The sequence below is a fragment of the Mastigoproctus giganteus genome, chromosome 1 (genome assembly GCF_048544385.1).
Source record: "Mastigoproctus giganteus isolate SK-2022 chromosome 1, ASM4854438v1, whole genome shotgun sequence".
NCBI lineage: Eukaryota > Metazoa > Arthropoda > Arachnida > Uropygi > Thelyphonidae > Mastigoproctus > Mastigoproctus giganteus.
This window is the reverse complement of record NC_143575.1, coordinates 5,775,996-5,800,453: the sequence shown is the minus strand read 5'-3', so window position 1 is coordinate 5,800,453 and position 24,458 is coordinate 5,775,996. Positions and strand designations below refer to the sequence as shown.

Genomic DNA, 24,458 nt, shown 5'->3' with positions numbered 1-24,458 from the left:
ATCAATTTCAGTTCCTACAGAACACAATAACTAATTATAGTTAGGGAAGGATTACGTGGTTGTTTTCCATTAAGATTATTATTATTATAATTAATACCACTCTTATACCACATGAAATAAATAATATAGTTTATTAAGCTAATCACCTAAACCACTATACAATTTAATGTGTGAAATGCCTGAAACGTCACATTAAATTGTATAGTGGTTTAGGCGACTAGCTTAATAAACTATATTATTTATTTCACATGGTATATGAGTCGTATGAATTAACTATAATGTGTTTGAATGTCATTTAATTTTGTGATTAATGTGATTTATCTTAAACACTTTTTAATTTACACACACTAAAATCCATCAGTGTCTAGCCATCCATCTGCACAGCATCTTTGTTTGTTTGAAGCTATTCTGAGTGTGAGAAACTCAAGCATTTCAAAACTTACCAATCATTTTGAAATTTAAATTAGATCTCAAATTCCTTTCAAACTTTTCAAAATTTTAATGGAATTAATTTAAAATTAATATAAAAAATAAAAGCTAGAACTGTACAATAAATTATCACATCACAATTAATTATTTTCAATAAATTTCAGCCAAGAATGCTCAAGAGGCATATCAGAAATCAAAAATAAAATCAGTTTCAATTTCCACAGGAATGCAATCCATGAAAGAACTTAAGTTGTTATATACATCTACTTAGAGCTCTACAGTAAATAGAAACCATAGCAGAACACGTTTTCTCTCTCTCTCTCTCTCTCTCTCTCTTTTTTTTTTTTTTTTTTTTTTAGGTGTGTTAGCAGAAGGAATTTTTCAGAGATTTTTCAAGCTTAAATTCCTATTCCTATAAGGGTAAAAAAAAAAAAAAAAAAAAAAAAAAGTGTTTTCTTTTTAATCATCCTTCTCTATGGATAGATCTTGTAAATCATATGTGCAGAGGGCTTTCAGAGTAATACTACTCATGAATAGCCAGTTTTAAATGGAGTAGTTGGAAGAAATATCCAAAACTGATTCAATGTCTGTGCTTTTTGCAAACTTGAATGAACAGTCATTCCTAATAGACAGCCTATGAATGAGACAGAATGTTCTCTCTCAACTTAAAAGAAAATGTTAGCATTAGCATTAGCATTAGTAGAGGCATTTGATGCAAGAAAGCAAGCTTATGCAGCATCAGCCAAAAAAAAAAAAAAAAAAACCACTTCCACTTCACCCCTCTGTTCGTTCAAAATACCTGTCCAGCTGAGCCTTAAACTTATTTAGGCTATCAACCTCCACCACAAGGGATGGAAGTCTGTTCCACCAACCAACCACCCGCTGGCTAAAGGCAAATTTCCGCACGTCTATCCTACATCTGTCTTTCCTCAATTTGAATTTATGCCCTCTCAGGTGATTTTTCTGAGCTAGAGGAAGAATCCCATCAGCACTGAGCATGCTTAAACCATTCAAGGCTTTATACACCTCCATCAGATCACCTCGCTGGTGCCTAGTCTCCAGACACTGTAATTTGCAAAACTTAAGCCTTTCTTCGTAAGAGCACCCCTTTGTTCCATTCACTAATCTTGTTGCCCTTCTCTGTACTCGTTCCAGCAGCTCTACATCCTTCTTGAAATGAGGCCTCCAGACCTGTATACAGTACTCTAGGTGTGGCCTGACCATTGCCTTATACAATGGAATAATCACCTCCTTATCCCTGCTGGAAAAATTCCTGTATATCATTGACAACACTCCATGAGCTACTCTTGCAGCCCGTCTGCACTGCTCAGAGAACTTCATATCTGCCTGCACAACCACCCCCAAGTCCCTTTCATTCTCTACCACTGTCAGTGTTGTACCACAGAGTTGATACGTTGCTCTGGGGTTGCTGTTTCCCATGTGTAGTACTTTACATTTGTCAATGTTAAACTTCATTTGCCACCTCTCAGCCCATCTGCTCAACCTTTCCAGATCCTGTTGCAGCAGCATAGTGTCAGTAGTGTCCTTGACAACCCTGCCAACCTTTGTATCGTCTGCAAACTTGGACTTTAAGCCCGATATACCATCATCAATATCATTTATAAATACAGAAAACAATAATGGACCCAACACTGAGCCCTGAGGGACTCCACTAATAACATCAGTCCACGATGAGCAGTGTCCATTGATTACCACTCTCTGTCTTCCCCCCCCCCCCTCAACCACCCCTTTATCCATAGCAGCAATTTGCCTCCAATGTCACACTGCTCCAATTTGTGTAGCAGTCTTCCATGTGCAACAGTATCAAAAGCCTTTCTAAGATCCAAGTATATAATATCAAAGTTATTCCCTGCATCCAGTTCTTTTGTGACTGCATCATAGTATCCAATCAAGTTGGTCAGGCAAGACTTCCCCTTAACAAAACCATGCTGTGTCTGAGCTATAACTGAAGTCTTGTCTAAATGATCCTGCAGTGCTTCTTTAACCAGTGCCTCCATTAATTTTCCTGGAACAGAAGTTAAGCTCACAGGTCTATAATTACTTGTGTCAGCCTTTGATCCTCCTTTGTGAATTGGGGTCACATTTGCACATTTCCAGTCTATGGGTACCTCCCCTGAGTCCAAGGAAGCTCTCATAATTATGGCTAAGGGTTTGCTTACTTCCTTTGCTGCCTCCTTTAATATAACTGGATAGATCCCATCCACCCCGGGTGCCTTTCTTGTGTTTATCTTCAACAGTTTCTCCTTCACTTTACTCCCAGTTATTTCAAGATTCTGTAGCTTACTGCTAGAGTTGAATACACCTCTGGCATTCCCCTCGCTGAATAACTCCTCATGTGTGAATGTCGATGCAAAATATTCATTTAGTTTGTTAACTACCTGAGCAGGATCATCAACACTTGACCCATCAATATCAAGTGGACTAATCTGATTCATCCCCTTCCTTCTAGAGTTTACATAAGTAAAGAACTCTTTGCTGTTTTTCTTTGCATCCCTTGCCAAGGATTTCTCGTAATCTGCCTTCGCCTGCCTAACCTCCTTTGTAACTTGGTTGCATATCAACTTGTATCTATCGTAGGCTTCTGTGTCACGTGTTAATTTGTATGTATCCCATGCATTTTTCTTCTCTGCCATATGCCTCATTAGTTCATCTGACATCCATTTTGGCCTAAACCTTGAACAATATTTCTTAGTTGGTATGTAAAGCATAGTAGCTTCCAAGATAAGTTCTTTGAATGCTTCCCATTTTGAATTTGCTGTTGGTAACATCATCAGTTGGTCCCAATGTATAGAATTTAAATACTGTCTCAGTCCATCGTAGTCGCCTTTACGGAAGCAATAACCCTTCCCTTTACCCCTAATGGTAGTTACCTCTTTGAGTAAATCCCACTTCAGCACACTGTGATCACTGCCACCTAGTGGTTCATTTATCTGCAGATTCTTAATGCATGAAGAATCACTGCTGATAATCAAATCAAGAGTATTACTCTCTCTAGTTGCCTCCCGAACATGCTGATGTAGAAAACAATCATCCAATAAATCCACAAAAGCCCTGCTAGTGTGTGAGTAACCAGCCCCCAAAATCCAGTCAATATCTGGGAAATTAAAATCTCCCATTATAAGACACTCTGATTTACTGGCCCACTCTATTTCCCTGTACAGTTCCTTATTATACTCATCAGAGTCATTAGGCCTATAGCACACTCCTACTCTCAATTTTGATCTCCCAATGTTTATGTCACACCAAACTGACTCCACACTGCACTGTCCAGCGATGTCGACTGGCTTCACTTCCTTGGTTTTTATGTGTTTCTTAACTAATAGCATAACACCTCCCCCCCTTCCTATCCTGTCTATCCTTTCTGTAGACGTTGTACTCCCCAAATTGCAGTTCCGCATCCCTTATATCTGTGTGACACCACGTCTCTGATATCCCAACAATATCTGCCTTCGATGTTTTGAGCAATACCTCAAATTCATCAAATTTATTTACTAAACTCCTAGCATTGGTGTACACGCAAGTATACCTGCACCTGTTTCTATTCTTAGCTACCCTAACACAACCCATGTGTTTACTTGTACCGCAATGGCTCCCAGCAGTCTCTGAAATACCATGCATCTTGTTTTTCAGGCTTCTGCTCATTCTAATAGAAGCAGTGCAAGAATCTCTTTCACCTCTGCCAGTGGCTACTGTCAATCTATTGGTCTTTGTCTCCCCCCCCCAAGCTAGCAGTTTTCCGACCCACCTAACACTGTCTCGATAGCATCAGCAAATATTCTTGCACCCTTTCTATTTAAGTGTATCCCATCCCTGTAGAAGCAATCTCTCCTGTTAACAAGTACAGTCCAGGCTGAAAAAAATTCTACCCCTTGAGCCTTGCACAATCTTTCCAGGGCCGAATTGATCGACAAGGCTCTCATCATATACTCCCTCCTATCGTGTCTGGGCAGAATTGCAGACACTTTCAAATTCAACCCTAATTCTCGGCTTTTGTTCAACAGTGACCTGTACTTGTTAAGTAATTCTGCCGGTCTCCTACTCTTAATATTATTAGTGCCAATGTTGCCCGCACTGTTAAGTGCCTGCACCAATGCAATGTTGCCCGCACTGTTAAGGAAGGAAGGAAAGAGGAGAAATTATCTGGTTTATTAGTGTCTCAGTTCCATATATATAGGATTAAATTGGTGATCCATAATAAAAGAAGAAATTCTGTTGAAGTACACAGAATACAATCCAGATACTGCCCCTACTTCAACAGGATCTATTGTTGGTTCTCATCACTGGTTATCACTAAGAAATTAGCATTTTCAATTGTATATTTCTCTGCTTCCTCCTCCTTTTCCCATGGGCCATACATACAAGAGTTTCAATGGTACTGGTATAACCAAACTGCTAACTTGAAACCTTTAACTCAGTTGTGTTAGCATTCCAAAGTGTAGCAAAAATGGTGGCAAATTATCTGACAGGTGTCCAAATTTCTTTTTAATTTCTGGAAAATATCTTCAGTGTTTTTAAATTCTGCTTTAACAATACCAATATTTCATCTTTTCTTAATGGATTGAAAACCTCAAAGTTAATACTTATGTGTAACTTGTTACAATGGAGCTTTAGGGTATTAATCCATTCCAGAGACACTATTGTATGATGAAAATATCATAATGTGAACCCAATAACATACTGTTTTTTAGTAATTCGTTCCAAGACTTTGGAAGTTAAAATTACATACACGAATTCAATACAGTAAATTTATGTGAAATAAGTACAACACAAAAAATCATGTTAACTAAAGGATGTAAAAACAAAACATGCAACCAACACATTTACAAACACTGCTATCAGCTGAGAGGAAGGACCACATGGTTCAGACGGAAACAATCGTAACTTCATAAAAAACTTCATAAACAACTTCATAAAGTGAAATAAGTAGGTGCCAGTTAACATAATTACTATGTTAGTAAAATCAGCCATTATATAGAATCAAATTCCAAAAAAAAAAAAAATTCAAATCATTAAAATGCACTAAACCTTCATCTTTATCATATAACAGAGTCTCTCCACTCGCTGTCTTATAGATATATTGTTTTTGCTGCATACTTTTTCTACAGATACTTACATGGGCACTGTTCTTCTGAACAGTGGGAACAGAGAACGGGAATTCTATAATAGTAGTAGTAGTGGCATGTGATGCAAGAAAGCAAGTGTATGAGCTTATGCAGCATCAGCCAAAAAAAAAAAAAAAAAAAAAATCACACCATTCCCTCCAAATGCCTGTCTAGTTCCTCCTTAAATTTATTTAACCTATCAACTTCCACAACAATAGATGGAAGTTTGTTCCAGCAATTAACCACCTGCTGGCTAAAGGCAAATTTTCGCACATCTATTCTACATCTGTCTTTTCTTAATTTGAATTTATGCCCCCTTAGGTTCGTAATCTGAACAAGTGGAAGGATTCAATCAGAATTCGGCGTGCTCAACCCATTCAAGACCTTATACACCTCAATCAGATAACCGCGCAGGTGCCTAGTCTCCAGCCACTTAAGCCTCTCTTGGTAAGAGGATCCCTTCATTCCCCCCACTAATCTTTTTGCCCTTCTCTGTACACGCTCAAGCAAATCTAATCCTTCCTAAAATGAGGCCTCCAGACCTGTACCCAGTACTCAAGGCGCGGCCTGACCGTTGCCTTATACAGAGGAACAATCACCTCCTCCTCCCTGCTAGCAAAATTCCTATATATCATTGACAAAACCCCATGACCTGCCCTGGCAGTCTGTCTGCATTGCTTATTGTCAACATTCCCGCTCTCTCTTTCAAAACAGTCCGAACGTGCTGTCACCAGCTCAACATCCATTTAAAAAAAAATAAAAAATTCTCTGTTTATACTCCGGGACGACCAAACGGTCAGAGGAGTTCACAAGATAGACAGAATACAAGAAACAGCACCGTATTCAGTAGTCACGGGTTTGAACCCCGGTCACTGAAGGCATGTGTACTTATGCACCCGCGCGCCTGACCACTAGGCTACGGCGGTCCAACTTCAAACTACAGAACCAACTTTTCATCTTCCTTGTTTATTCGTTCAACTGCCGTTTTCTGGAACAACATTCCTTCATACGTATTTCCTGAAAATTACAGTCTACAGAAGTTCAAGTCTAATATCAACAAATATCTTCTTTCGTCTTGTCAACCTCCAACCCAAGCACAGCACTAAGTATTATAGGTTCTGTTAGTGCAATCTATTTTACCAACGAGTAGTAAACTCAACCTTATTATAGCTGGAATCCTGTGGACTTTTACGTTATTATAGCGAAAAGTGTTTCCCCTTCCACGAAATCTTCAATCATATAAAAAGTACAAATAAATTTTCAGAATCTTCTCTTCATTGTATTTGTGATATTAACGATAGCTGGAATCCTGTGGACTTTTACGTTATTATAGCGAAAAGTGTTTCCCCTTCCACGAAATCTTCAATCATATAAAAAGTACAAATAAATTTTCAGAATCTTCTCTTCATTCTTATTTTTTAAGCTTTATACACTTGTTACTCCGTATCTCACTTGCTTGTATCATGTTAGTTGCAATTTGCGCATGCCATGTTCTTTGTTATTAGCATTAGTAGAGGCATATGATGCAAGAAAGCAAGTTTAGGTAATGTCAGTCAAAAAAAAAAAAATTTTTACATATCCATTCCCCTCTAAAGTTTGTCCAGTTCCTCCTTGAATTTATTTAAGCTATCAACTTCCACAACGACAGATGGAAGTTTGTTCAGCAATCAACTACCTGCTGGCTAAAAGCAAATTTCCACACATCTATTTTACAACTGTCTTTCCTCAATTTAAATTTATGCCTCCTCAGGTTCCTAATCTGAATGAGAGGAAGAATCCCATCTGAATTGAGCCTGCTCAACATATTCAGGGCCTTATACAAGCTCATCAGATAACTTTGCAGGTGCCTAGTCTCCAGATGCTGCAATTTGCAGAACTTAAGCCTTTCTGTAAGACCACCCCCTTCATTCCCCTCACCAATCTTGTTGCCCTTCTCTACTAGCTCAAGCAACTCAACGTTGGCCTGACCATTGCCTTATACAAAGGGATAATCACCTCCTTTTCCCAACTAGCAAAATTCCTGTATATTACTGACAATACCCCATGACCTGCTCTGGCAGCCTGTTTGCACTGCTCAGAAAACTTCATATCTGACTGCACAATTACTCATAAGTCTTTTTCATTTCTCTGGGGTTACTTCTAGTCGTATACAGTACTTTGCATTTTTCAATGTTCAACTTTAGTTGCCACTTCTCAGCCCATCTGCCCAACTTTTCTAGATCCTGTTGCAGTAGCACACTGCCATTACTGTCATTAAAAACCCTGCCAACCTTTGTATCATCTTCAAACTTCAACATTAAGCCTGATATACATTCATCAATATCACTGATAAATATCAGAGACACTCTTCTCAAAGTGAGAACTCTGTACATTCTGGTACTGCATTGCCAACTTACTCCAGTCAATCAACAGCCCCAACATCAAAGGGTCCTAGTTACCAACATAGACACTCTTCTCAAAGTGAGAACTCTGTACATTCTGGTACTGCATTGCCAACTTACTCCAGTCAATCAACAGCCCCAACATCAAAGGGTCCTAGTTACCAACATAAATCCAATAATAAAACAAAGGATGATCATTCGAAACCTAAATACATAAGTGACACTACTGATGATGGATTTCTGAATACATCCAAAAAGAATAAACTCAAATTCACTGAAAGGGGAAAAGAGAAGGGGGTTGGTGATGACAAAATGAAACTTCACCAGGTCAAGGTCAATACTACTGATCATGGATCTTTCAACAAACCCAGTGATAGCAAAATCCAATTCATTGTTGGAAAGGGAGATAGAGGAAATCTTTTAGTTATTCCTAAAAAGATATTCTGTCATGTCTCCAAGTTGGCACCCTCCATGGAGGAGGCTGACCTTGAATGCTACTTCAAGAAAAAAAATTAACATCAATATATCAGCTGAAAAAAATCAAATCACTATATCCCAAAATATACTCTTCCGTTAAAATCAGCTTTAATCAAAAGGATGTAGAACTAATGAAATCTAATAATTTCCCTGATGGGGTAACAGTACAGGTCTTTAGAGGTACCTCCATAGCCAGGTGGGCAGGAGCAGCAGTGCGTAGCACAGTTTTTTGATTAGACCGGGGATCGAGCCCGTGACCACCAAATATGGAGGATGCGGAAAGGTCAGGGAATGTCCACCACATATCCCCGGAGCAATATGGCCTTAGTTGCTAATGCTCCTAAAAACCAAATAATAACAACAACAACAACAGGTCTTTAGATTCAGAAAACACTATAAGGACAACAAACTTGTTACACATAATACCTTCTATTATGTAGACTGCAACCTGACTAAATAGCAATCAACTGATAAAAATACTCATGGCAGATACAAAGAGAAAAAAATTTCATAAATATATACCTCCAAAGCATCATTGAAAAGCTCAATAAACTTAAAACAGAGGTAAGCCAATCTGACTTTGATATTTGGGTCCTTACTGAGACCTGGCTAACCCATGACATCTAAGATTCAGAAATTTGTCCCCCAAATTTTCAAACTATCGGAAAAGATAGGTAAACAAAAAAGGGGGAGGAGTAATGATTTTACTCCACCAAAAAATAATCATCTCTGATATCATCTCCTTAGATGATATTGAAGGCATTTATATCAAAGCTAATGTTGGCAACATAACAGTGCACCTGGTAGGAATCTATCTACCACCCCCAGTAAAAAAGACCACCTTAAAAACACTTGAGCAGGGACTAGAGTCCATACTTATTTCCTCCGGGAGTGATGTTAGAACGATACTAGGAGAAAATTCACTATGAGTATGGATTGGATAAGGGTGACCCTAACAATAAAAATAACTACTTAATGCAGTTTTTGAAGAATATGTTCCTTAGACTGAACCTAAAACAAAAATGCAAACTCCCTACCAGAAAAAAGAAACTCCTTGACCTAGTATTTACAAACATTGACATAAATATTAATTATATTAACAGTTATTTCTACTCAGATCATATGGTATTACTGCTTGACTTGGATCTCAAAACCAAACATATCAAAAATAAAGTCATGCATTGCTCCTATAACTTTAGGAGAACCCCTGGGACAAAATCGGAAAGGAAATTTCAAACATTAACTGGCAAGCCTTATTTAGTAATCAAGATCCTAACTCAATTTTGGACATGCTGTATGACAACCTAGAACCAATTATCAAAAATAATACACCCATGAGCCTTACAAAATCAAACACCAAAAAATTTTCCTGTGGGGCTCACTAAAGAAATAATTCAATTATTAGGGGGGGGGAAAAATGTTCATCAAGTACAAAAATACACAGAATTATATACAGTTCTCCAACCTAAGAAGCCAGATAAAAAAACAATATCAATCTGGCCTACCAAAATTACTTTTCCAATCTACAAAATGCAATGCTAAACAGACATGATATGGGACCATTCTAGAAGCACTGGAAAATGGGTTAGTAGTAGTGGCATGTGATGCAAGAAAGCAAGTGTATGAGCTTATGCAGCATCAGCCAAAAAAAAAAAAAAAAAAATCACACCATTCCCTCCAAATACCTGTCCAGTTTCTCCTTAAATTTATTTAACCTATCAGCTTCCACAACGACAGATGCAAGTTTGTTCCAGCAATTAATCACCCGCTGGCTAAAGGCAAATTTTCGCACATCTATTCTACATCTCTTTTTTCTTAATTTGAATTTATGCCCCCTTAGGTTCGTAAACTGAACAAGTGGAAGGATCCCATCAGAATTCAGCAAGCTCAACCCATTCAAGGCCTTATACATCTCAATCAGATCACCACACAGGTGCCTGGTCTCCAGCCACTTTGCAGAACTTAAGCCTCTCTTAGTAAGAGGATCCCTTCAATCCCCTCACCAATCTTGTTGCCCTTCTCTGTACACGCTCAAGCAAATCTACATCCTTCCTAAAATGAGGCCTCCAGACCTGTACCCAGTACTCAAGGCGTGGCCTGACCATTGCCTTATACAGAGGGACAATCACCTCCTCTTTTCACCGCTAGCAAAATTCCTATGTATTGTTGGCAAAAACCCATGACCTGCCCTGGCAGCCTGTCTGCATAGCTCAGAAAACTTCATATCTGACTGCACAATTATTCCCAGGTCTTTTTTCATTTTCTACCACCTTAAGTGTAGTACCACACAGTTGGTACATTTCTCTGGGGTTACTTCTACCCATATGCAGTACTTTGCATTTGTCAAGGTTAAACTTCAGTTGCCACTTCTTAGCTCATCTGCCCAAATTATCTAGATCCTGTTGCAGTAGCACACTGCCATTACTGTCATTAACAACCCTGCCAACCTTTGTATCATCTGCAAACTTCGACACTAAGCCTGATATACCTTCATCAATATCATTGATAAATATACAAAACAACAGAGGACCCAACACCGAACCCTGTGGGACTCCACTAATAACATTAGTCCAAAGAAGAGCAGCACCCATTAATTACCACCCTCTGTCTTCTCCCACTCAACCATCCTTTTATACATTGTAGCAACTTACGCTTAATACCATTCTGCTCCAATTTGTACACTAGTCTTCCATGCGCAACAGTGTCAAAAGCTTTCCTGAAATCCAAATATATGATATCAAAATTATTTTTTGCATCCAGTTCCTTTGTAACCACATCATAATATCCTATCAAATTTGTCAGACAAGACTTTCCCTTAACAGCCCATAATTATGGCTAAGGGTTTGCTTATTTGCTTTGCCGCCTCCTTTAATTTTTTAGGAGTATTAGCAACTAAGGTCATATTGCTCCGGTGATATGCGGTGGTCATTCCCTGACCTTTCCGCATCCTCCGTATTTGGTGGGCACGGGCTCGAACCCCGGTCTAATCAAGAAGCATGTGCTACGCACTGCTGCTCCTGCCCACCTGGCTACGGAGGTGCCCCTCCTTTAATATAACTGGATAGATCCCATCCACCCCAGGTGCCTTTCTTATGTTTAACTTCAACAATTTCTCCTCCACTTTGCTCTCAGTTATTAAAAAATCATTAAGCACCCTGCTACAATTTGATAATCTTCTGCCATTTTCAAACCTTAATAACTCCTCATGTGTGAATGTAGATGCAAAATACTCATTCAGTTTGTTTGCTATCTGAGCAGGATCATCAACAGTCGAACCGTCGATTTCAAGTGGACCAATCAGATTCATCCCCTTCCTTTTAGAGTTTATATAAGTAAATAAATGCTTGCTGTTTTTCTTAGCATCTTTTGCCAAAGATTTCTCGTAATCTGCCTTCGCCTGCCTAACCTCCTTTGTGACCTGATTACAGACTAGTTTATATCTGCCATAGGCTTCTGAGTCGCTTGATAATTTATGTGCATCCCATGCATTTTTCTTCTCTGTCACGAGTCTCATTAGTTCATTTGATAACCATTTAGGCCTAAACCTTGAACAATATTTCTTAATAGTTATGAAACTGTTAGTAGCATCCACGATTAATTCATAGAATGCTTCCCACTTAGAATTTACTATTGGTTACATCATCAGTTGATCCCACTGTACAGAATTTAAAAACTGTCTGAGACCATTGTTGTAAAAACCATAACCATGTGATCAAAATTGAGACCATCAAATTAGAAGATTTTTCATAATATTACAGTAACCTATATACTGAAAAATCTGATCACAATAGCAAGCTGGATAACACTTCTTCCTCCTCCTCATATTAGAGTGATATGCTGACACAATTTGAAGCCAATCCTGATATTCTCTTGAATATCCTTAACAAATTCAATTTAAACTATGATACAAACACTGATAGTCTTCCCATGGCCCTCTGGAAACACTGCTTTGTTGTCCTGCAACAATAACTTTTACATCTGATAAATGACATATTCAAAAAGTGATCACTCCCTGCAAGATTAAAGGAAACTACCATTACCCTACTATTTAAAAAGGGCTCAAAAGACAGCCCTGCCTCCTTTAAACCCATACACAAAGCTAACCAACTAAGTAAGACCATTGAGAATATTTTATATTTGCAGCTATGTTGCTTTATGAAGAACAAATTCAGCCACATTCACCATGGCTTCCTTATGGGCAGGTCAACCTACTTTCCCTATGGGTAGACCAACCTACTTTCCTTAGAACATGATATCAAACATGGCTTTGAAAATAACAACCAAATAGACATCATATATCTGGACCTACAAAAAGCCTTGATTCAGTACTGCACAATTTGCTTTGCCTCAAATTAAATCAAATGGGGGATACTAAATAATGCTTTAACACTAATGTTAAACTTCTTTTACAACAGAAAAAGCAGAGTCCCTTTTTGATAGAAGTTGCTCCTCCACTTTTCCTATCCAAGGGAAGTCCCACAGGGTTCTCCTCTTGGTCCACTATTACTTGCAATATACATTAATGATATACAAGATTATATACAACATGTTGATATCAAAATGCTCTCATATGCAGATGATCTCAAAATATACAAAACCATAAAATCAATACAAAGCTGTGAAATACTGGAAAAGGATTAGCCACTATCACTCTATGGATTAGAAATACTGGCCTAACACCAAACTTAGACAAATGCTGCACCATCTCTATTGCAGACTATCATAAAAATAAAAATAAATAAAAAAAAATCAATTATCCCTACAAATCCAATAACGACAAGATAAAGAGAGTACAAGAGGTTTCAGATTTGGGAGTATGGTTTTTTGCCAAGGGAAACTTCAACATGCATATAAAAAAAGACTACGGCAAAGGGCCCCAAATCTCTTGGATACTTAAAACAATCTGCTTTGACTTTTCCAACATACAATTCATAAAAACAGCATGTACAATGATCATCAACCCAATACTTGAATATGCCTCACAGATGTGGAATTCTCACAGGAAAATACTCATAAAACAACTGGAAAATATTCAGAAATCCATAGTTAGTTAAATTCAACTACTTCAATAGAACTGCAAGATTACTAAATGAATCCAACATTGATATTCTAGCTGAAGATACCAATATCAAAAAAGAATTAGAGGTTCTATAATCAAGTAACTAGAAAATGAGAATAATAAAAAAGTAAATAAATAAAGAAATAAAATATATATGAATATATTAACAATAAATATTTCAATAAATAAAGAAAAAATATATACATAAATAATAATAATAAAAAATACAATAAATTATCAAAAAAAAAAAGAAAAAAAATGGATACTTATAATAATAACAATATAATTCACTCAGAGTAAACTATAAATTATGATCAAATAAGAAAATGTAATAACAAAGGAGAAATTCACAAATCTTTGTCATCCCGGCTTTGCCTAAATGCAAACTGCCTGTGATATATGATATTCCAGTGTATATGTAGTATTATATCCCATTTATTTATTCTATAAATAGATCTGTATTTGTATTGTTATATTACTCCTCTGTAAAGCCTCAGCTGTTCTGGAGTAATAAAAAAAAAAAAAAAAAAAAAACACTAGGCCCAACACTGAACCCTAGGGTATCCCACTAATAACATTAGTTCACAAAGAGCAGCGTCTATTAGTTACCACTCTGTCTTTTCCCAGTCAACCACCCTTTTATCCACTGTAGCAACTTGCCCTTAATACCATACCACTTCAATCTGTACAGTAGTCCTCCATGCACAACAGTGTCAAAAGCTTTCCTGAAATTCAAGTACAGGAACTCCCCGACTTACGTAAGGGTTGCGTTCTGCAGAAAGCTACGTAAATCGGAATTTCCCCCATGCTTATGCAGCACTCACAACTGTGCTCGCTGAATTTATTGAATCAAAAAAAAAATGTTCAAAGAACATGTAAATAGAATTATTTATTGTATTTATTCAATTTTTTATCTCATGCACAGAAAAACTTACCCTTTGTCGAATATAGGGGTATAAAACTTGTAAACCATTGCAGAAACTATAGTTATGTACACATTTGCGTATAATGCCCAGGTAATATTTGTTAATGAATTGTGAAAAATCTTTACGTGATAGAAACAAACGGACTTTGGTTTAGTAATCAGTAAACATGCATAAATAACTGCCACATACTTTTACTCAAACCCCAGATACACTGTGTAAACCAGTGTTATTTGTAATATTCGATGGATAACGATCAATAAGATTAGTGACAGCTGTCATTAAGATATCACTAAGAATAAATGCAGAAAATTTAAAAAATATACAACAAACATACCTGTGCCTGTATTGGTGTTGGCTGGGTATATTCAGATTTTCTGATTGCTTTTATCAACTTTTCATCAAAACCAAAATGTCCAAAACTTGTAACAGGCTTTGGAGGAGCTGCACCAGATACCTTAATTCCTAGCTTATCTCTAAGCTCTTCCACTTCCAATACATTCAAACGTGTTATGTCCTCATGTTCATCATAAAAATTCTTTTCAAAATCTGTATATTCTATTGTTGTATGATCAATGGGCGGTAATGGATCAATGTACTGTAATAAAAAAAAAAAAATTACAAAACAATAAATGCACAAAAAGTAAACGTGCTAATTCAAGAAAGCTTGAGCACAGTTGAAAAAAAAAAAAAAAGAAAGAAAAAAAAAAAAAGATCACTATGGATTGCAATAATAGCTGTTAAACAATTGTGGGGGGAGGAGAAATAATGCTTAGACCAAGAAGAAAAAAATAAGTACTAGCACAAGAAGGTATTGCATATAATATCATACCAATAACACAAATTCAGAATAAATTTAACTTTCTTGTTTCTGGAATCGATATTTCGTTCCATAATAAATGGCTGATGTCTGATATCACACTGAGTGTTCAGTATACTTTTGTATTCCACAGTGATAAATGCATGCAGTTATATCAAGTACATAAGAATATCATGAAATTTAGCATATAAATATCTCAGGTATTTTGGAACAACCCTTAACAATGACTAGCCATAGAAAGGATGTAACTTAATATTTAATACTTGATATTTAATATTATCAAATGATGCATCATTGCATATGTCACTTTATATTCATCTTCACATACATATGAACAGCCAATTATTGTGACATCTTCAACAAGAACTTTTCTAACACAAAACTAAATTGAAAAAAATGATAATTTAACCAATGAAATATCTTAACAAGTTGTAAAAATGTTCTGGATGAATAAGCAGCTATTTAAAAAAATACTGTTACTGACAAAAATTTAAAGCCAGCATATGAATGACATTGACAAAGTAAATGTCACCTTTATACTACAATGGTAATCATGTTTTCCTGAAGAAATCTATCCTGATCTTTGCTATAATCTATCCATTCAAATCAATCTACACAATTGCTTCTTCACTGACAAGTATTCCATTTTGATTAGAAGAGTGAAAAATCTCGCCCCAAGATTTATTTTTGTTACCCTCTTTCACGTATTCATTCTAACTGCAGACAGGCTCAATAGTTCTACGCCTTCCTCTCCTCCCTGCAAAGTGCCAAAATCTGTTTTAAATCACATATTATGATATACAGTTTGTGCCCCTGTATCCGATGATTCAGTTACCCACGGTTAACCATGGAAAAAAAACTAAAAAACTTAACATGTGCTACTCACGTGTCCAATACGATGCTTCCCTTTTTTTTACAATGTCGATTTTAAATCTAATAGCTTCCCTTTATTTTTTACAATGTCACATATGGTTTGGTCACCAACATTATAATGGCTCTTTAGAGATTTAACGGATGCACCGTTTTCAAACTTTTGAATAATGTCAAGTTTTTGTTTAATTTGAAAGCACACCCATTGCGTTCACCCATCATTTTTGTGATTTCTAAACAAAAAAATATATAGTTACTATAAAAAAAAAAAAAAAATAATCCGACATCCCTGACATATAAGGAAACAAAAAATTTGTCCTTTTGCAGTGCGACAGAACACTACAATCGATGCGACGCACTAAATCAAACTAAACATTTGGTCTCTCTTTTTTTTTTTTTTGAGCGGTAGGTGTGAAGACAGTGGGTGTTGCAAGATAATAGGTACACTAATCTCCAGTGAAGACTTAAAATGCTGGTTCTTGTCGCTTATTTATACTACTATATATCTGTTTATTCTAGTTATTGCTTGAATTTTATGATTTCTGGTTGATTTTTTTTTTTTTTTTAAATTTGGAGTCTTGAAGTATTAGTAGTACTAGTAGTAGCAGCAGTGGCATTTGATGCAAGAAAGCAAGTGTATGAGCTAATGCAGCATTAGCCAAAAAAAAAAAAAAATCACATCATTCCCTCCAAATGCCTGTCCAGTTCCTCCTTAAATTTATTCAACCTATCAACTTCCACAACAACAGATGGAAGTTTGTTCCAGCAATTAACCACCCACTGGCTAAAGGCAAATTTCCGACATCTAATCTACATCTGTCTTTTCTTAATTTGAATTTATGCCCCCTTAGGTTCGTAATCTGAACAAGTGGAAGGATCCCATCAGAATTCAGTGTGCTCAACCCATTCAAGGCCTTATATACCTCAATCAGATCACCGCGCAGGTGCCTAGTCTACAGCCACTGCAATTTGCAGAACTTAAGCCTCTCTTGGTAAGAGGATCCCTTCATTCCCCTCACCAATCTTGTTGCCCTTCTCTGTACACGCTCAAGTAAATCTACATCCTTCCTAAAATGAGGCCTCCAGACCTGTACGCAGTACTCAAGGCGTGGCCTGACCATTGCCTTATACAGAGGGATAATCACCTCCTTTTCCCTGCTAGCAAAATTCCTATATATCATTGACAAAGCCCCATGACCTGCCCTGGCAGCCTGTCTGCATTGCTCAGAAAACTGCATATCTGCCTGCACAATTACTCCCAGGTCTTTTTCATTTTCTATCACCTTAAGTGTAGTACCACACAATTGGTACGTTTCTCTGGGGTGACTTCTACCCATATGCAGTACTTTGCATTTGTCAAGGTTAAACTTCAGTTGCTACGTCTTAGCCCATCTGCCCAAATTATCTAGATCCTGTTGCAGTAGCACACTGCCATTACTGTCATTAACAACCCTGCCAACCTTTGTATCATCTGCAAACTTCGACATTAAGCCTGATATACCTTCATCAATATCATTGATAAATATACAAAACAACAGTGGACCTAACACCGAACCCTGTGGGACTCCACTAATAACATTAGTCCAAGAAGAGCAGCACCCATTGATTACCATCCTCTGTCTTCTCCCACTTAACCATCCTTTTATTCATTGTAGCAACTTACCCTTAATACCATTCTGCTCCAATTTGTACAATAGTCTTCCATGCGCAACATGGAAGACTATTGTACTTTAGAGAGTCTGCTGTACTTTATTATTACCGTATGTAATGTTGGTAATGTCTTACTGTGTGTTTAATTTATCAATTAAACTTTATTATACATATATATGTATGTATGTATGTATGTACAAGAAAATCACATTATATATGGGGTCAGCACGTGTTTGCTTATATTCATGGTTTCAGCCATCCACGGTAGATCTTGAAACGTAGCCCCGAGGATATGGGGGGGTCTTACTGTACAGTAAAACCTCATTAATTCAAAATTGAAAGGACTAAAATAAGTCCATTTGAAGTTAAACAGGTTAAAAGTATATGTACAAGTTCATGTCAGTATTAATTAATCAAGATAAATTTTTTGTCACTCTTATTAATTTTCACAGAATTAATTTTCACTGTGCAGAATTTTCACAATTCCCATTTAAAATAGTCATTCATGAACATATGGTTAACAGGTTAATTTAGTCATTGATGAAAATAACAATTGTGCTTTGCAGAAATTCAGTGAATTACTTGTATGTCATAACAAGATTGCTGGTTTGTTGATCATGTATAATTGTAAATACCTTCTAAGAAAGAAAGAAATAGAAATGGGGGGGGGGGGAGAATCCATAGTTTTGCATGTAATTTGCTTTTTAATACTTGTAATCCAAGCCAAAAAGTGACACTTCTTCCTTTTTTTTTTTTTTTTTTTTTTTGTATTATCAGTTTTGGTAAACTTCATTAAGCACAAATTGCTCTTACTATGTGAGCCAGCGATCAGCTAATGTCACATTAGAATGGCTCAGTGGCAGGGAGAAAAAATGTCCACTGTCTAAGTACAGGTAAAAAACGTTCGATTACAGCTGAAAAAAATTGACTTGGTTATGGAATTAGATTTTTTTTTTTTCCCCTGTGTGTGTGTGTGTGTGTGTGTGTGTGTGTGTGTGTGTGTGTGTGTGTGTGTGTGTGTGTGTGTGTGTGTGTGTGTGTGTGTGTGTAAACAAGTCACTGTTTACAAAAAATATTAACCAAAGAAAGTGCCCAAAAGGAAACTATTACACACAACTAATATTATAAAAAAATAATGCATAACAAAAAAATAAAATAATAAAATTCTAGATGTTAGAATGATTCAATTTGAATGCAGAAGTAGTTTTTATATATTTCATCTATTAATGGCTCAATATAGTAGTACCGATAAAGAAAAAAAAGCTTCTGAAGCAGTCCCACAGTTAATCTTTTCCATAAATAGCAGCTTAATTTATGTATCTGCTTTGCGTGTACACACACACGCACGCACACACACAAGATTTAAATTCACAATACAACCAAGATAAAATTTTACAACTGTAACCAAACATATTTTTAAAGCTCTGCTTAGCCACCCTAGACTCTCACTTTATGACTAGCATATGTAGCTGTAAGTAGCAAGACAGGTTGAATTATGTTACAAAGTTTACTGAATGAGCAGCAGTGCTAAAAGAGAGGTCATCCTTCTTTTACATGGATTGCAAGTATTAAACAGAGATAACATCCCAAAATATGGATAATCTCTCTTTAGAAGGTATATGCAATTATACGTAATAAACAACACAACAGTTATTTTAACGTACAGCTTATATATATATATAGATGCATGACGATTATGATGATAAAAACGAAACTCTATGATCTCTATTATTACATGGGAGAAACTTAAAAAGATTCATGCCTCATGTACTCCTTAAGAAAAATTATTAATTTTTTCTTTGAAATCCCTCAATGGAATTTTTTTTTTTTTTACCCCTGAAGTACATTTATTAGCATTAGCAGAGGTAAATGATGCAAGAAAGAAAGCTTATACAGCATCAGCAAAAAAGAAAAAAAAAAAAAAAGAAGAAAGAAAAGAAAAGGGAAAAAACCTCCCATTTCACCTATTCATTCCTTCCAATAGTTTGTCTAGCTCTTCCTTTTTTATTACTCTCTTCGAATTGAGTGAATACATTCAAAGTGTTTGAATGTATTCACTAAGATGAACAGTACCTGTGTTGGGAAATTACACGTTTTGTATTGTTAGTGATCAGTGTATTTTTTTTTTTTTTTTTTTTACTTCCCTGTGATGTAACACAATTGGATTACATGTGCATCCATAAAGTGAGCGACAGTTACGTCAATTCTCTGTGATTTTGCATGTAGTTCTTAGGGAAGTAATAGAAATACAAAATTTAAAGGTGCCACAATACCAAATTTTGCAAGACACTAGCAAATTTTCATTACAATGATCTTTTCCTGTGGGGTTTTGGCAGTCTTTTCAAATTATATAAGCTATTCGCAAGTTGCCAGACACAGTTCAGACTTTGTTTAATCGTAAATATATTTTGAATAATCTGTATAAAATGCATTTAAAACCCTATACAACTGGATGAGAAATGGTAGGTAAGCACATACCATGCTGAGAAACATTTATCCCATGAACCTTGAGTCTCTTCAGGCATGAACTGATTGACAAGGTTGTCATTCATGTATTGCCTCCTATTGGGTCTGGACACAATTGAAGACACTTTCTACTTTAATCCTAGCTTGCAATTTTTTCTTAACATTGTCTCTTACCTGCTAAGTAAATTCCCTGAGTTGCTATTTTTAACATCATTAGTACAAACATGTACAACACCATCCCCTTCTGCAGCCCTTAAAAGATGATCACTGCTCAACAATATCATAACTTTTGGCCTTGGCAGACATCCTGAACCTATTCCTTCTATCTTTTTCATGCAATATATTTCCCATTTCCCTAATAAGAGAGTCACCAACAATAGCCGCTTCCTGTGAGACCACTGCTTTCTGACACTAAAGATGTCATTGTGTTGTCTGATGCATGAGTGTAGCTCCAGCTGACCTCTGATGAGTACCTCCCTTTAATTTCTTGAAGGAAATCAAATGGAGGCTCTATGGGGGCTTGAAGAACAAGCCCCCATACAGATCCATCAGAGTGATGAATTAGAGTTAATCTCCTCACACTCTGCATCAAAAACATACAGGCATCCCCTTTGGCAGCATCATGTCTCTCTACAGGATGCCTCAGCAAGCAAGCAACAAGTTGCCCTGTATAAATTCTTGATTCATAAAAACTGCCATTGAAAGTTCTCTCCAAAGCCAAACATTCCTACTTTCTGAGTTTTTTGCTTTGTGCTCTGGTTTGAGGCATAATTTTAATCTAATTTAAAAACACAAAACTAAGAGGTACAAGTATAATAATGCTACTCTATTCCCAGGTTATATGATGGCTATATGTACTATGCCATTAAGTTATATTATGTATTATGAGATATAGTTATTACAAAATCATGTTCATATTATTGTTCATAGACTTAATGACAAAGCACATATACACAGATATTTAAGCACATTCCAAATATATACAATAATTTGCTTAATTTTAATGCCAACTTAAGAAAGTCTGGTAAATATCACAAAAAAGTTCTAGATAACAAATTTCCTAAACCTGAAAACAAGCAAGATATACTCAGTTACCTTTAAATCACCATTTCCTATGTGTGTGGGGGGGGGGGATTTTTAATCCACCTAAATTGGAGTCTTGGTACATGCCTTCTGCACCCAATATTAAATCAACTTCCATTATTAGATATATTCACCAGCAATGTGAATATATCTAATAATGGCATTAACCATCTACCGGATTGGTGTTAAATATCCACCAAAATGACTTAAATTTAATAATTAAAATATCAAAATGAGGTCAAAGCAAATTGTTTAAAATGAGCAACACCTCTTGACTCAATTATTAAAGCATGCTGGCTTTTAAAACAGTTTTACAACAGCTGACATTTTACAACAATGTGTCCAATTGTTTCCAATGGCTTCACATTTAAATGTGGCAACCAAGTGGTGTACAACTGTTAGCACATTCAGGCTTTTTGTTTGCAGTCCACAGATTGCAAAGCATTCTTCTCCACATACCAAATGCAGGCAGGATAAAAAACATGGGTAGAGTGTACGTCTAAAGCATGTCTGGGAAGGGGCATTTAAAACAATTTAATTAAAAATACACAATTCCCACATTAAAAAAATTGATTTTTTGCAGTTGTGTTCATAACAGATTGAAAATAAAGGTAGCATCAAAAGTGAATTTGAATTATTTCTTGTCAATTTTTAAGGTTAGAAAATGGGAAATTCTTTCCATGAGCACACAAATGCTTTGTGAAAAAAAAATTTACACACCTGCTGGAGGATTAAGACCATTATTTTATTTACACTCATATTGATATGACAAAGTGACCATGTTTGGTTTTCATATAAAAAAACAGAGGGAATAAAATCTTCTAGAAAGGGGACAAAACAGACTCGCACCACTACCAAAAAAATCCCGTGCTTACTCCTCTATAGGAGGAATAATGGCAAATTAACTAATTAGTTAAAAAATGTTTTGGGATTAGAAAGCAAGTAATTTTTGTGACTATTCACCAAAAGAAATCCCAATTAATGTTGATACTAGATTTTTATGCATAAACCCCATTATCCACAAACTGTTTATGCATAATGCCAAATGATGCTGTTATTATTATTTAAGCTATGGTTAGAACAACAAAAAAATTCTGCTTTTTTATGATAAAGTGCACTCCACTGTAGCAATGAATATTAGATCAATATTCATCGCTACAGAATAAATAAAAATAAAATTTTTATTTATTCTGTATTTGATTAAAATAAAAATCAAAAAAAAAAATAAATAAATAAATAAGTTTGTGTAAAAAATAAATCAGCCCTCCCATAAATGTAATTCAAACATAAAAACCTGTAATTACATTTATGGGTGGGCTGATTTATTTTTTACACAAACTTATTTTTTTATTTTTTTTTCCAGATTAATGCAATTATCCTACAGATTTATAGCACCTTCCCCACAATCCTTGCATATTGATTGCTATTAAACACTTCTCTTACCTTAGATTTTGCAGGAACAATGGGATTACCATCCTCATCATATTCAAGTTCTATATCACTGTCCTCTTTATCAACTCCAGCATTAGGATTCTCTTCCATGTAGCGGTAATAAGACTCTTCATCATCCTCATTTTCAATGTCATCCCTTATTCCTCTGAAGATAAATATTTAAAAAAATTCTGTTAAAGGAGGCAAACTTGATATGCTACCAAAATAAAAACCTGTTCCATATACTAATTTTGTAAAGTAGTAGTTATACATACATGAGCCACAGCAACATGTATACATATAGCTGCTTTAGTATTACTATCAGTAGTGGCAAAATGATGCAAGAAAGCAAGTTTATAGCATCAACAAAAAAAAACAAAAAACTAGCTAAGTTATTTGTCCATCACTTCTAATAATTTGTCTAATCTTTCTTTAAATTTATTAAAACTACCCAGTTCCATAACAGCAGATGGGAGTTTGTTCCAACAATTACTCTCTGACTGAAAGTAAATTTTTTCACATCCTGCACCCAACCCTTTCCAATTTAAATTTACTTCCCCTTGTATGTTGTCAAAGAAAGAGTAAAGTTGCCATATGCACTTAGTTTACTCAATTTACTTAAAAAGCCTTAAACGCTTCAATCAGATCTCCTTGCAGATTCCTGGTTTCCAGACTGACATTTATAGAACTGAAGTCTTTCTTGATAGAAGTACTTTTTTGTGCCCCTCATTAACACTGTTGCTCTTCTCTGCACTGTTTTGGGCAAAATAATGGAGTCACTGGTTAAAGATGCATTGCAGGATCATCTAGACAAGCTTGCAACAATAATTCAGACAGAGCATGGGTTTGCTAAGGGAAAGTCTTGTCTGACAAATTTGATTGGATACTATGATTTGGTTACAAAGGAACTCAATACAAAAAAATATTTGATATCATATACTTGGATTTCAGGAAAGCTTCTGACACTGTTGTGCATGGAAGACTACTGTAGAAATTGGAGCAGAATGGTATTAAGGGTAAGTTGCTATAATGTCTTCTCCCACTCAACCACCCTTTGGTGGTTGAGTGGGAGAAGACAGGGGTGGTAATCAATGGACACTGCTCTTTGTAGACTAATGTTATTAGTGGAATTCCACAGGGTTCAGTGTTGGGCCCACTGTTGTTTTGTATACTTATCCATGATATTGATGAAGGTATATCAGGCTTAGTATAGAAGTTTGAGGATGATACAAAGGTTGGCAGAGTTGTTAATGACAGTAATGGCAGTGTGTGTTGCAACAGGATCTAGAAAATTTGGGCAGATGTACTGAGAAGTGGCAACTGAAATTTAACATTGACAAATGCAAAGTACTGCATATGGGTAGAAGTAACCCCGGAGGAACGTACCAACTGTGTGGTACACTCAGGGTGGTAGAAAATAAAAAAGACCGGGGAGTAATTGTGCAGTCAGATGTGAAGTTTTCTGAGCAATGCAAACAGGCTCAAGAGTAAGTCATGGGGTTTTGTCAATGATATACAGGAATTTTGCTAGGCTAGCAGGAAAAAGGAGGTGATTATCGCTTTGTATAAGGCAATGGTCAGGCCATGCCTTGAGTAGGCATGGCCTGACAGGTCTCGAGGCCTCATTTTAGAAAGGATGTAGATTTGCTTGAGCATGTACAGAGAAGGGCAACAAAATTGGTGAAGGGAATGAAGGGATCCTCTTACCAAGAGAGGCTTAAGTTCTGCAAATTGCAGTGGCTGGAG

General features: G+C 36.2%; 1 protein-coding gene across 2 annotated transcripts in view; it reads right to left on the bottom strand.

Moving 5' to 3' along the window:
- The window catches only part of LOC150090512 (ATP-dependent RNA helicase DDX42), a 369,985-nt gene that overhangs the window by 280,284 nt on the left and 65,243 nt on the right, over positions 1-24,458 (bottom strand). For both annotated transcript variants that reach the window (XM_090371284.1, XM_090371279.1), the window contains exons 5-6: positions 22,725-22,878; positions 14,730-14,990 (exon numbers count right to left, since the gene is read on the bottom strand). In XM_090371284.1, coding sequence (XP_090227410.1) covers positions 14,730-14,990; positions 22,725-22,878 — 415 coding nt within the window. The remainder of the gene's footprint in view (positions 1-14,729; positions 14,991-22,724; positions 22,879-24,458) is intronic.